The 13704-nt window shown below is 38.8% G+C and overlaps 10 protein-coding genes across 10 annotated transcripts; 6 read left to right on the forward strand and 4 right to left on the reverse strand.

Annotated features, from left to right (window-relative positions):
• Nucleotides 1-219: 219 nt before the first annotated feature.
• Nucleotides 220-1758, reverse strand: NESG_01808 (uncharacterized protein; the record flags this gene model as incomplete). Its single annotated transcript, XM_053049427.1, has 1 exon — nt 220-1758. One exon carries the CDS (start codon nt 1756-1758, stop codon nt 220-222), a length of 1539 nt encoding a protein of 512 aa, XP_052904377.1.
• Nucleotides 1759-2319: 561 nt separating this feature from the next.
• Nucleotides 2320-2706, reverse strand: NESG_01809 (uncharacterized protein; the record flags this gene model as incomplete). Its single annotated transcript, XM_053049428.1, has 1 exon — nt 2320-2706. One exon carries the CDS (start codon nt 2704-2706, stop codon nt 2320-2322), a length of 387 nt encoding a protein of 128 aa, XP_052904378.1.
• A 62-nt stretch (nt 2707-2768) lies between these two features.
• Nucleotides 2769-3404, forward strand: NESG_01810 (uncharacterized protein; the record flags this gene model as incomplete). The annotated part of the gene is made up of 1 exon (XM_053049429.1): nt 2769-3404. One exon carries the CDS (start codon nt 2769-2771, stop codon nt 3402-3404), a length of 636 nt encoding a protein of 211 aa, XP_052904379.1.
• Nucleotides 3405-3883: 479 nt separating this feature from the next.
• NESG_01811 (40S ribosomal protein S23) lies at nt 3884-4306 on the reverse strand (the record flags this gene model as incomplete). The annotated part of the gene is made up of 1 exon (XM_053049430.1): nt 3884-4306. The coding sequence occupies one exon, from the start codon at nt 4304-4306 to the stop codon at nt 3884-3886; it is 423 nt and encodes a 140-aa protein (XP_052904380.1).
• A 45-nt stretch (nt 4307-4351) lies between these two features.
• Nucleotides 4352-5191, reverse strand: NESG_01812 (uncharacterized protein; the record flags this gene model as incomplete). Its single annotated transcript, XM_053049431.1, has 1 exon — nt 4352-5191. One exon carries the CDS (start codon nt 5189-5191, stop codon nt 4352-4354), a length of 840 nt encoding a protein of 279 aa, XP_052904381.1.
• Nucleotides 5192-5205: 14 nt separating this feature from the next.
• On the forward strand, nt 5206-5532 carry NESG_01813 (uncharacterized protein; the record flags this gene model as incomplete). Its single annotated transcript, XM_053049432.1, has 1 exon — nt 5206-5532. The coding sequence occupies one exon, from the start codon at nt 5206-5208 to the stop codon at nt 5530-5532; it is 327 nt and encodes a 108-aa protein (XP_052904382.1).
• Nucleotides 5533-7579: 2047 nt separating this feature from the next.
• On the forward strand, nt 7580-8050 carry NESG_01814 (uncharacterized protein; the record flags this gene model as incomplete). Its single annotated transcript, XM_053049433.1, has 1 exon — nt 7580-8050. The coding sequence occupies one exon, from the start codon at nt 7580-7582 to the stop codon at nt 8048-8050; it is 471 nt and encodes a 156-aa protein (XP_052904383.1).
• Nucleotides 8051-8676: 626 nt separating this feature from the next.
• Nucleotides 8677-9360, forward strand: NESG_01815 (uncharacterized protein; the record flags this gene model as incomplete). The annotated part of the gene is made up of 1 exon (XM_053049434.1): nt 8677-9360. One exon carries the CDS (start codon nt 8677-8679, stop codon nt 9358-9360), a length of 684 nt encoding a protein of 227 aa, XP_052904384.1.
• A 28-nt stretch (nt 9361-9388) lies between these two features.
• On the forward strand, nt 9389-10237 carry NESG_01816 (uncharacterized protein; the record flags this gene model as incomplete). The annotated part of the gene is made up of 1 exon (XM_053049435.1): nt 9389-10237. The coding sequence occupies one exon, from the start codon at nt 9389-9391 to the stop codon at nt 10235-10237; it is 849 nt and encodes a 282-aa protein (XP_052904385.1).
• Nucleotides 10238-10912: 675 nt separating this feature from the next.
• NESG_01817 (uncharacterized protein) lies at nt 10913-13624 on the forward strand (the record flags this gene model as incomplete). Its single annotated transcript, XM_053049436.1, has 1 exon — nt 10913-13624. The coding sequence occupies one exon, from the start codon at nt 10913-10915 to the stop codon at nt 13622-13624; it is 2712 nt and encodes a 903-aa protein (XP_052904386.1).
• Nucleotides 13625-13704: the final 80 nt, after the last annotated feature.

The following is a 13704-nucleotide window of genomic DNA, read 5'->3' on the forward strand; positions in this document are numbered from 1 at the left end:
TTCTGAATATTTTATTGAAAATTCATTGTCTATGCGGCAATGCTTTAATTTATATTTCATTCTTATGCAGCTAACGGGTAGAATTTGGGTTGTCCTGGGATAATTCTAATTCACACTAAGCTTCTGAATATTAAACGTAAATTGCGGAGTAAACAAGATGTGTTTTCTTATGTCGCAGAAAGAACGACAAAAAGAATAATTTACCGCATCTGGCTGGGTTTACTGTTTCCCAGAGACGATTGTGGCATCAATTGAAAGGATGCTTGCTGCTGCCATAAGTGCAGCTACTCCCATGTGCCTTTTAACTTCGTACGGCTCTACAACATATGCAGATAAAGAGTCTTCTACTCCTCCCTCAGATACACCATAATTAATCAGACCCTCTTCATGCGCCTTCCTTAGGACCTGCACTGTGTTTATAGCATCGTGCCCAAAGTTCTTTGCTAGTTGGAAGGGAATCACTTCAAATGCCTCTGAAACTGCCTTTATAACGAATCTTTCTGTCTTATTGGAGTCACTGGCCATCTGCCTTAGCCTTCTGCTTACCTCCATCTCGTATGCGCCTCCTCCTGGGACGATTTCCTTAGTTAGGGCGGTTCTTCTGGTGACAGCCATTGAGTCATTCAGACTTCTCTCTACCTCTGCTAATATTTCCATGCCTGGCCCCCGCAGAATGATTGTGCTGCTGTTCTTATTGCTGTTATGGAATATATTGTATCGGGTGCGTCCAATTTCCTTCTCTTCAAACAATACAGCCTTTCCCAAAGTCTTCTCACTTATTAAGGAGACTGTGCTGAGAACACGCCCTCCAAAGGAGTTTGTCATTCGGGCTATTTCATCCTCTGGCACTCTTCCAGCTGAAAATATTCCATACTTTGCGAAGTACTGCGTTGCATAATCGCCAATTGACAGCGTACTTAGAACTACATTTGCGCCAGATTCAATTATCTTGTCCAATCTGTCTGTGATTAATTTCCACTCAGTTGAAACCACCTTGGAATACTCTGAGGCCCCAGATATACGCATCTCGCTATTCTCTATTTCACTTTTCCATTCCAACTCCATCTTCAGCAGAGCAATCTTTGGGTTCGCAATCCTCTTTGGCTGCTGTTCATACCCTGCGTATGTGAAGCACTTCTCAAAGGCCACTCCATTTATGATAAAACTGCTGTCAATTGAGGCCCCGCTTACTTTCTTTATCGAAATGTTTTTGTCTTCTGTTGACAAAGTCTCCAGCACTATCTTACTAAAGTGCCTCTTGTGGTTGTTCAGTATCTTTGAGTTTAAGCTTGTCTCTGCCAGCATCTGCAGGGAGTCATGGCTGAAGTTGGCAAGCAAATCCTTTGAGATTGACGGGATCAGCTGGGCTATCCGGGTTAGCTCATTTATTATCAAGCATATATTCGTGTTCTCCTTGATCAGTGGCTTAAGCTTCTTAAGAATTGCTGAGGCAAATAAGACCACACTTGTAGTGCCATCTCCTATGTCTCTATCCTGCGCCTCGGATATATTCAGCAATACCTGTGCTGCTGGGTCCACTATCTCTAGACTCTTCATTATTGTGGCACCATCATTTGTTATTAGCATGCTTTTCTCATTAAAGAACATCTTATCTAGCCCGTTTGGTCCTAGGGTTGTCTTAAGAATGTCTGCTATTTTCTCACACATCTCTATATTCCTTATTATCTGGTTTTTGCCAAACCTGGTGTCGGTTTCTTCCTTAAGGATGAGAACTGGAGTATTATGCGCGTACGACATGAATTTTTTTAAAAAATAAATGGAATATTTATAGTTTACAAATTGTACTTTAGGGATATTATCGGGTTATAACGGATTGTAGACATGTATTTATACCATTACCAGCGCTCCTTGGCTTATTACCCCATATAGCCCAAAAATAGTTTGAGTGTTCAGGTTATATTATCCCTAAACAGATATATTATGAGTTATTTCATTTTGAAATTCTGGTATTTCTGTAGACTTAAGCTATTTTCGGGTTAAGGTAGAATAATCTGAATCTTCTCATACTTCTCATGCTTCTCATTCTATCCAGTAAGAGTGCATATATTTTATTCTTGGCATGTAAACTGAACTAAGCATAATCCAAAGATGCACAGTATAAAGTATGCTAAGACTTAAATATATTCCAAGTTATTAAAAGTACTTAAATTCTGTTTATTTTCAGTTAGGCTCCCTTAAATACTCTGCGTATACTACTCTTCTTATTATTTAATTTTCCCTCTCTATTGACAAATCTGATAAACCCAATTTAAGGCAATGCATAGACTCATATTACCTGAAAGGCCTTTATAAACCCCTCTACATAACATCTTCATCATTATCATCTGTCTCTTGGTCATCGTCATCATAATAGTTCTCCATGTAATCGTTGTCCATTTCATCATTCTCAGATGGCTCTTTGTTCTCACTCTCTTCACTTTCTTCTACCTCACTGTCTATGTTTGTTGTAAATATGTGCTCCTCTGAGGCACCTGCTGTTTTGTACTTTATCCCATGGCCAAATCCACTCTCCACTAATTCATTTGGGTATTCCTGCGATCTGCTGTATATGGCTCCTATAATATTAATGGTTCCATCTGTATCCTTTTTGTACTTATCTGAATACCTGGGCACGCCTTCTGTTCTTTTTTTCTCAATCCCAAATGACTTGTACTTCTGAAGAAGATTTTCAATTGTCTTTTTCATTTCAGCGAGGGGTCTTTTTTTCTAATGTTATGCACTTTTTATTTGTCTTTTATTTGCACTGTATGAAGAGCGACTTAATGGTTATTGTGGATAATTCCATGTACAGCATAAACAAAGACTACACCGTGGAGAGACTGCAGATGCAAATAGATGCAATTAAGACCATAACTGAGCAAAGGCTGAACGAGTCAAGCGAATCAACAGTTGGTGTCATGACACTGGGAAGGAGTGCTACAATTAAAATAGTGTCACCCACCACAAACAAAAATGCAATATACTCCTACCTGCACTCAATTAACAGAGATGAGGATATTCATGGCGGGAATGCAATTCTTATCTCCAGGATGGCCTTAAAGTATAGGACAAACACAAGGCAAAGTGTTCTTCTGTTTATGGGAAGCCCCTTGGATGATGATAATCTTATGCTGACAATTGAGTCAATTGAAGAGACCTTGAATAACAATGTGTCTGTGGGGGTTGTTTTATTTGGGGAGGCCTTAGATCACTACGCAGTCCTCAAAGGCACCATAGAAGAGTCAAGTGATTTTGCATGTATTCCAGTGGAGCCAAGCCAGTCATTCATGGAGGGCGTGTCAGCTGCCCTTAGGGAGACAATTGAGGAGATAGATCCAGAGCTAGAGCTGGCCATTCGCAGATCCTTAGAGGATGCAGCAACCCCATCCAGTGCACATGAATAATAAACTCACTCTTTACTGTTTACTATAAGACGCATTTACTTTACGTTAGAACATCCGTATACAACTAAATGAAGCAAGACTGCGAGTGCATTGTTTATATGCAAGAAATAAATAATCAGGCAGAACAAGCACACTAAACCCCAGGTACACCATACTGTGACAACTCAGGAACAAAAACATGACTAAAGGAGAATCTGCAAAGTACCACAGATCCAATTAAGAAATTACTAATCCCAGGGCACTCTTGATAAGAATCTGCAGGCAAGTAAATACATCCCCACCCGCATACATATCTCAAGCAAAGGGCGTGCACTAAAACAATACATATCCTGTGGATTATGGACTTTTGTCTGTTCCAATTTCGTGCGCAGTAAAAGTGCTCTGGATATTCAAAACAGAAGCACTTGGCAGTGCGTAAGTGAACAGTCATGGGCTGACATGAATCTATGCAGGATCTTGTTAAAATAGTATTTTATTGATTATCTTGAAGACTTTTCCTTCTTTCCTAGGTAGATTGCGAGTAAAGACACATCTCCAATCTTGCTGACTTTGAAGGAGATTCCCGGAATATCTCCCTTGGATCTTCCCTTGTTACCGAATCCCTCTACTGTCACGGTATCGTTGATCTCTATGCTGTTAAGCATACCGTCCTTTGGGACATATGCAGTGATCTTCTTTCCGTTCTTGATGAGCTGGATACGGACGGCCTTTCTTACGGCAGAGTTAGGCTGCTTTGCTCCAAGACCAATCTTCTCCAAGACAATTCCCTTTGCCTGAGGTGCCCCACCGATTGGGTCACTCAGAATGTTTGTTCCGAATAATCTTGCTTTGTACTTGCTGTCTGCCTTTCTGTTCAAGTGGCCTCTCTTCTTAAGTAATCCTCCACAGTATAATCCTCGCATGGGATGGAAAAAAAGAAAATTAATAAAATTTTAGCAACTGCGGGTTTAATTCTTTTTATATGCTATAGCTCTATACAGCTCAATTATTGGGAGTTCTTCCTGTGTTAGAACTCGTTTTACCATTCTTGAATACATCTCCTTATCTGCGAACATTTCTGTATTAATAAATGACAAAAAGTCGGTGTCAAATATCTTCACCATGCCTTTACTCTTGAAGAATTCAGTTAAATACTCCATGTTAGTAAGATATTCCTCACATCCTGTCAGAGCCTCCTGCAGGTAGAACTTGTAGCCCCTTCCGAATGATTTTTCTGTGTAGAAAGAAGGACTTGGAACAACCTTGTAGAGCCTATTTCCGAATGACCCATCCACTGCATTGCGCTCTGACCTGCGCAGAATTACATTTGTGTCTGGGATGGTTAGTATGAATACGCCTCCTTCTTTCAGATTATTGAAGACATTCATTGCTGCCTTTTTCATTGATATCTCTGATGAGAATGCATAATGAAAACTGAATTGGGACATCACCAGGTCTGCCTTCTCTTCTATTGTGATTTTATCACTTGCAAAGTTGGCATTTAAAAAATGCGTTTTAAATTTCAGACCAATTGACCTGCTGAGTGCCTCCTTTAATGAGTCCTGTGCAATGTCGCACCCATAATATGTTCTGACTGGGCAGTGCTTTAGCTTGGATAAATCACCTCCTTTTCCACAGCCCAGATCTAGCACAACACTGTTTTGCTGGATAAATTTCTGTATTAGCCTCTGCTTCAAGAAATTATTCACCTCACGGACCCCAATAATCTGAGAAACCTCTCTATTGCACAGAGAAATGCTCTTTATCTTGTTATAATGATCCGCCACACTGTTATTAGACTTATCCATTTGCAAATATTTTTATGGAAAGAATATATAGAACTGCCAATAGTAAGCACACAAATGAAAGAATAAAGGAAATAGTTCCGGAGCTAAGAAAGTATGCAGCCCAGAGAGTAGGAGGGAGCGAAACAATTCGGTGCTTAAGAGACTCTCTGAAGGAGGTTGGTCTAAAGGAAAAAAAACGAAACACTCCATACAGACACCAAAAAGTAGAACGAGTTCGGGAGAAGACAAGTGAAATAAATATGAGAGAGAGTCTTCGTGAACAAGGCATACACATAAAGAAGAAGAGGGAAACCAAGCAGGAAAAGATAAATGCCATGAAAAAGAAGAGAAAGTTTGGTTAGTCTTCACTCTGCACTACTTGCAGTGCAATAAGCATCATGCACATCACCTCAGTATGCAGATGTCACCCTGTTAAAGTATTTTTATATAAATAAATAGATCTATTAGAAGTGCTTGGGCAGACTATCCTATAATTTCTATTATTTCCCATCCGGATACTGTTTGAGGCAGATTACAGGAATATTTTCCTATTTCATGGAGTGCGTATATGTACCACTTCTTGGATGCTCATGTATTTTCATGCTTTATTTGAAGACTGCATGAAAGCGATTTTGGAAATATTCTGATCATTGCGTGTGAACACTAATTATAGTATTCCTACAGCAATAGATACTGCGAGTTTAAGCTACATACTAGAATATACTGCAGTGTTCAACAAGAAAATGCAATAATCATCGCATCCAAATTGACACATGCAGTTTGCAAATAAATGGCAGGAATAAGCATGAATATATTCAAGGAAAGTGCCATATGCCAAGAATATCTTAAGTTATAAATAATTATGCAAAGATACTTATATAGGGGTTTGGCATATACTAGATACAATTATGTATGAAAATAAGCTTTGTGTTTGTGATACATTTACTATGTAACTGTTTGGTCTGCTTGCTGTCTAATTTCTTGGCTGTAATCAGGGCCTGTTGTAATATGATTCTAACTTAAAGCACTTTTGCATATTTTACTCCTACTTAGGAATTATACATGGTGATATTTTGTCTTGGAATATATTCTCTTTTATATCTGGTGGGCTCTGAAAAATAAAAGTCTGCATTGCATGGAGTACATTTGTAGAGTATTTATATTTTTGGGTAAAATAAATAAAAACAGAAGAGAGAACGTGCATATACACTAAAAACAACAGAAAAACAAAAGAAGATTATTTATGGATGAAGCACTTAAAATATCTGGTTATAATTAGCACAAAATGTATAAGAAACAGATACATGTATTCTACCTCTTAGAAGATATTATTAAGTAATGCAAAAGGAACAGGAATATATAATAGGAATGCAAATATAAGAGATATATGCATATTCTAGGAAATGCAGAGTTACATACGCTCTGGCCTTAAAAGACTAAAGTATTAGGAGATTGCCATATATATGTGACTGAGGCAATCTGACAGTATAAATAAAGAATTAGAACATCTTAGCATATGTTAGCGAATATGTGCTTAAATACAGCTAAAGTGAATATTAGAAGTATTTACAAAAACATAGGCTTGCACAGGAATGAATTTTAAAGATATTTTGGTTGTTAAGTATTCTACTACATAAATTAGAAGTGCTGTTAATACCAGCGCATAAAGCACTTGTCTTAGGCGTCTTATTATGAGAAAAAGCACAAAGCATCTTTTGGGCAGAAAATTCTTTCTTTTTTCGTGCAGATGCAATATGCCCATAAAGCTTATAAAGACGCAGGCACAGAGAATGCATTAAATGAATAAATATCTAGCACTTAATGTAGGTACAATTAAAGCCACAACAATTGTATCAGAGCCACAGAATAGCCTTAATGGTTGTTAGATCACATATAACATAAATATATAATATATCTATAGGCACGTATGCTGTAGAAATTATGCAGCCAGAAGAAATAATTTATCTATGCACTTAAATGCATTATACTCATTGTATACGCATTAAAGCATCTGCCAGGCTGCATACATATGAAATATTGCAGGATTTTGAAAAAGAAGTGCAGGTGCCCTTAGAGTGGGTTTTTGCAAGAAGATTTGTTAGGTCTATTTTAGCACGGGTTGAAAACCTTTTGTTATAGAGCACTAAGTAGCTATATAAGAGAAGCAGCAGATTAGTTATGGAATAGATAAAGTATAGGATTTTCGGGATATGGTAAGGCAGTCTTAGCTCTATAAGGATGTGTGTGCAGGAAAAAGAGGGAATATACAGCATACCATTGGTTACTAGCACAATAGCCAGGTCTTATCCTATTCCAGTGTATATTACACGATGAAACAAAATCTTAAATTGCAGTCCAATTGTTTTCTGTAACTATTTAGGAGCACTCTTTTTTTCTTTTCACAAACAAATGGCAGAGCTAGGAGAGAATTTCAACACAGTATTGGAGAACATAGAAAGAGTAAGAACAAAGGAGCTATTATACATGGTCTTTAGATTCCAGGGTGCAGACACATCTAAGTACGAGATAAAGGAGCTGAAAGGCAACCCAACAGCCTTAGATAAATTTACTCTAAAAAAAGAGAATGACCTGCAGGAGCAGTTTGAGCTATTTAAGGCACAGGTGAAGGAGTATGGGTGCTGCTATGCGCTGTTTGACTTTGAGGCGCACCACCAGGACGGAAGCCCTAGGTCGGTCTTGTTTCTGTTTACCTTAATTCCAGATGGCTTTAATGTAAAAGAAAAGTTCCTTTACTCCTTCCACCTTCAGCAATTCATAGGAAGGTTAAAAACAGCTGTTAAGCTTGTGCAAATCAACCAGTATGACGACCTTAGTTATGAAAATATGAAGCAAATCTGTTTAAATCTTAAAAAGGCATAATAAATAAGAGTTTTTAGCTAACAGTATTCACATTGAAATATGCATGAGATGACAAGAGAATAGTGTTTATATAACAAGAGCATATAATCCAGGGCGCATTACCAGGGGCCTGCAGTAAAAAGGACCAAATAGTCTTTTTCAGTGGCACCAATAATACAATAAAGGTATAAATATATGGTGTAGAGGGAATGTAAGAAGATTATGCATAAAATTTCTTTATAGAAAAGATCAAATTAATGCAATTATTTATTCGGGTTATATGCTGTTCTAAGAGGGTGCAGTGAGTAATCTGCAGGCAGAAGCGGAGACTCAAGAATCCATAGCACTGTTCAAATACTTATTCTCTGAAGGGCACAAGGCGCATTAGTATCTGCATAGTAGCATGCCTGCCTGAAGCGACTGAGGTGTGCATAGATATTTTTGGCAGATGCATTTCCTAATAACCTTCCTGCATGCTGCCAATGAAGTAGTGCGCGGTTATACTGTAATAAATAATTTGCATATTCTTAGAAATAGGTTTGATTATTGTATGTACGTTTTTTCCTTTAAGTAGAAGATCTGCAAATCACAAGGCCAGCCCCGTAGATAAAGTGGCATACTTTTATGCCTTTATTTTGACCTTCTAATTGGTTCACGCTTGTTTATTTCTTTGTGGGGCAAGAAATCTGATTGGTGGGTCAATTCGATTCCCGTATATTCAAGAAAACAGGAGAAATTTTATGGCAAATAAGAAGGATACATACAGAGCAAAGATTGTAGTAATCGGGGATGGAGCATGTGGGAAAACATGCATGCTGGAAGTGTATAAGTCAGGCATATTTCCAGAAGATTATGTTCCTACAATCGTTGATAACTTTGTCATGAAAGAAGAGCTAACCGCAGGAGAAGTCGTGCTTACTCTATGGGATACGTCAGGTCAGGACGAATACGACGCGCTGAGGCCTCTTTCATACAGCAATGCAAATCTTATCATCATATGCTATTCTATTGAAAAGAAGGACAGGCTTGGGAATATAGAGGAAAAGTGGCTTACAGAAATACAGAATCTTTGTAAGAACGTTCCGTACTTTTTAATTGGTCTAAAGTCAGATATACGAGACAATGCATCTCCCTCGCAGACAGAGAAGTATGTAAGCACAGAGGAAGGCAAGGAGCTTGCACAGAAGATCGGGGCAAGCTATTTCTCAGAGTGCTCCGCCCTTACGCAAAAAAACATCAAAGAAACGTTTGAGGAAATAGGCAACTACATCATAAAACACCAAAAGGAGACATCGTATCAGAAGGGTTTTAAGTTCTTCTACTGCTGTTAAATAAAAAATCTGAATTATTTTATGTAAAATGTACGGAGTAAGGAAGTTTGGCGCAGAGTATACCTTAGAGCACACAACATATATAACGAAGGGGGACAGGATAATTTCCCCCTTCCATGATATTCCTGTGTCAGAGGATGGGTTTAAGCTGGTGAATGTTGTCAATGAGATTCCCAGGTTCAGCAATGCAAAGAAGGAGATAAACAAGGAGCTCGAGTGCAACCCAATTAAGCAGGATGTAAAGAATGGAAATGTCAGGTTTGTGAAGAACATGTATCCAATGAAGGGGTACATCTGGAACTACGGTGCAATCCCACAGACATGGGAGAGCACAGAGGTGCCAGACAGCAGAACCGGAATCAAAGGAGACAATGACCCAATTGATGCTATTGAGATAGGAGACAGGATTATTGGCTCTGGCGAGGTCTACAAAGCAAAAGTACTAGGAGCCATTGCCATGATAGATGGGGGTGAGTGCGACTGGAAGATCCTGGTTATAAACACAGAAGATGAGATGTTTGGAAAGATCAGCTCATTAGAGGATGTTGACAAGTATAAGCCAGGCCTGCTTGACCAGACAAGAGAGTGGTTCAGGAACTACAAAGTAGCAGACAAAGAAGGAAACTCAGGAAGCAAGAACGAGTTTGCAAATGACGAGAAGTACTACACTGCACAGGAGGCCATTGAAATTATCAAAGAGACCTACGAGCATTGGAAAACCCTAATTGCAGAGGAGTCACATTCTGGCATTTCACTGGTCAACTTTACACAAACAGACTCACCAGGCTACAAGCAGGATGAGTTTGCTGCATCCGGGCCAGAGCACAAAGATGGCTCTGCTCCAGCTGAAACAGACAAGTTCTACTACCTACAGTAATTCTAGTTAATAAAACAGCAAAAATCACTTTTCTTGGGTTTTATCAGATATCTTGTATGCAGCACACAGAAAGCGAGTTATTCTATTGGTATGCGCAATGGATGTGCTTAGGATACATTAAGGAATGTAGCTTTCTTAACTGCACTTTTTATAGGACTTATTCTATTCTTTTTTATTTTAAAGAGATTCTTTCTGCAAATTACCATATGCTAGTCAGGTGCACTTGAGAGTTATTTCATTTTGGATTAATGCATCTTGAATTCACAGAAGACAACATTGTAACTTACAGATTATTATACACTAAAGTTACACATAAATACAGGGAAATTTAGAATAAAAAGCAAATCACCCACTTGCACTCATATACGTGCATATTTGCATTTAATTAACTTCTCCATTAATGTGTGATTGGTCTCTCTATTAAGCTGTTTTTCGGGTTCAAACATATTTTCATAAAAATCCTCTACGACAAACATCAAAATAAACTCATTATAAAAATAGCAGTTTGAAAAAGAGTGGTTTCACGATTTAAACCACGTAATTGCAAAATTATAAAGGGCTTTAAACAGATACTGATATCAGGCTGAATTTGGGTATATATATTTAGTATTCGGTAAATTAATATTCTAATTAGCGGATAAGACTATTTAAGTAGAGTCTTTTCTGGTACAGAAAATGCGCATGCGTATGAAGATAATGTTTGTACTTGGTATATCTACAGTGCTATCTGCACAGCAGGTGCTTGACTATGCAGGCCCAGAAGACCGCAGTACTATAGTGCACGGCTACATAAGCGATGAAGTTATAGCACGAACAGACATTGACCAAATATCCAAACAGCTTGAGCGTAACAGAATGAAGATGCTCGCAGTGAATGGAAAACTTGCAAAGCACAGAGAAGACATTGACATGCCGCGTAAAAATAAAAGGATAATCACTGTATCAAGTGGCCTTCAGGACCTAAAGGAAAAAATGACCCAAAATGACACCCGAATCACACAGCACATAAATAAGCTGCAGGAACTAGCAAAAGTCATTTCAGATATAGAAGAAGAGCAGAAAAAAAGAAAAACCATAGAAACATGGTACGCAGGAATAATTGCTAGGGAAGGATCGGGTGCACTTGCTTCTGAGGCTCCTTCCCATGGAACTGCTTACTCAGACGCCAGAAGAATAGAAGAAGTCTACCAAGAGGTGCAGACTATTAGAGACTTGCTCAACGAAGAAATGGATGAAAAGAACAAGCTTCTTGAGGAGAAAATGGTAAAAGTCAGAACTGCAGAAAACCTTCTAAGAATAGTTAGAGAACATACAGAAAAGCTGAAAGAGAGGGTATTCAGCCAGAAATATGATCAGAAACCACCAAAAAGAAAAGTTCCCAGAAAATTAACGAAACAGCACCATCTGCTCTACAAGAACAGGCACTTGCTCTCTCTTCAAAGAAGCAAGGCTTTCTTGCTGAATGAAGTTGTGGATATATTCTACGGCAAGTCAGTTAAGGAGATAGATGCAGCCTTGCCTGAGATAGAGAAAAAACTAAGAAGCCTGCTAATATACAACTACTCCTGTGCGAAAGTAGATTACAGACGAAAAACAAAGAACTTTATAGATATCATAAGAAGCTACAAAACAGACGTATGGAGTGAGAATAGACTATGCATGGCCATGGACAGAGGATTTCTGTCTCTTTTGCAGATGGACGAAATCTTGGATGATGATAGGCTGGATGATGTTTTAGCAATTATGTACAGACTGTACAACGACAAAGAGCCCTGCTGGCTAACCATGGATGAATTTTTAAACCATTTCTATGACATTTTGAATGTTCATCTGATTCTAAGCTCAGGAAATGCAGCAGAGTCAGACTGGAGGACAAAAGTACTTTTCTACCAGCTGCACGGGTTTATTTCTAGCATAACAAGCCAAGAGGATATTTTTGCAATATGCGCTAAATTGGATAAACTGAATACTTCTTTCCTAGAGTACGGATACTATGCGGATGCGCAGCTTATAGTTCCAGACAACGAAAACACAGAAAAGAATGCATACTCCTGGAAATACAGCGGAGGCATATACAGCAGAATACACCAGTGCATGAGCGTGCACGACTCTAACCATGCATCAAAAGAAAGCAGGCTGCTAATGGATCTGCACCCACTCCTACACATACTGAAGGAAAAGACCATTCCAATGCGAATGGTTTACTCGTCAAACGACTATGTGGAAGAAAGAAGAAATGTGTGCATAGTTGAAATAGGGTACGAAGATGCAGACAGCGTAGTATACCGCACAGATCAAATGACATACAAAGATGCGTGCGACTTTTGCAATGCACAAGAGATAAACATGATCATTGACCCGTGTCTTCTTAACGAGGCAAGCATTCTGATAGAAAAGTATGTGCATCCGTGCTGCAAGGTGCACTTCACGGGGCTTAGCATGAATGCAGACCCATCAGCCGCAATGAACCGAGAGGTGTTCGATATTATTGGTGCTCCCGGGAGCAGAGAGAAGCAGTCCCTGCATGACTTCCTGCAGAATAGGCTAACTGCAAGTAAGTGGCTGTGGTTTCCAATTGTATCTGCAGTTGGTGTGTGCTGTGCACAAGCCGCCATACTAATTAATGATGGCTCTCTTTTTTTTACAATATTCCCAATAATAATTGGCACGTGCGGTATTCTTAGGGCTGCAGTGATTCGGGTGGGTCTTGAAACAAAATCTGTAATACTTGCATTTAATATTATTAGTTCTGGAATATGCCTCGCCATGCTTGTGTACTTCTGTGATATCTTTTGGAGGGCAAGTGATCTAACTGACTATCTGCAAATAATTAAAGTTGCGTACAGTATACTTGGTGGAGTCTCTGTGCTGGGCATTTTATTAACATATTTTACAAAAGTCAGAAGATATGTGTATGGAAGAAAGTACAGTATATCTAACTTAGTGAAGTACATGTGCTATGTACTAAGCATAACAGCCTCGTTTTTAGTCCCTTTTTCGTATGTTCTTGGAAGCCCTGAGTTACTCGGCATTTTTATGGGGTGCAACATTGGAATGTTCTCAAGCATATTTTTCTATATAGGATGTGCATACGAGAAGATGCCTACGCAGCTAAAAAGTGATAAGTGGATTGCTGCAGATATTTCTGTCCTGGGGATAACATGCCTTAGTGTAGCCACTGGGCTGGCTCTCACATTTGTCGTGCAGGTAGAATACGGCCTGCTTGAGGTGCTTCCAATAATTATGGGAGGAAAAGAAGTTGCATTTTCTCTTTTTAAAGAAAAGAGAGTTTCGTATTATGATGCTATGCGCAATATAGCTTCGCCGCCTCCTGAGTCATCTCTGGATAGGCTCTTCAGGAATGCAGTGAATATATTGTTTGGATAGTGCAATTATTAATAGAAAAGTCTGCATAGAATGCATTATTTTCTTTTTGGGATATTTCGATTATATGTAGTTGTTTGCAT

Source organism: Nematocida ausubeli (genome assembly GCF_000738915.1).
Source record: "Nematocida ausubeli strain ERTm6 chromosome Unknown supercont2.4, whole genome shotgun sequence".
In the NCBI taxonomy this organism is placed as follows: Eukaryota; Fungi; Microsporidia; genus Nematocida; species Nematocida ausubeli.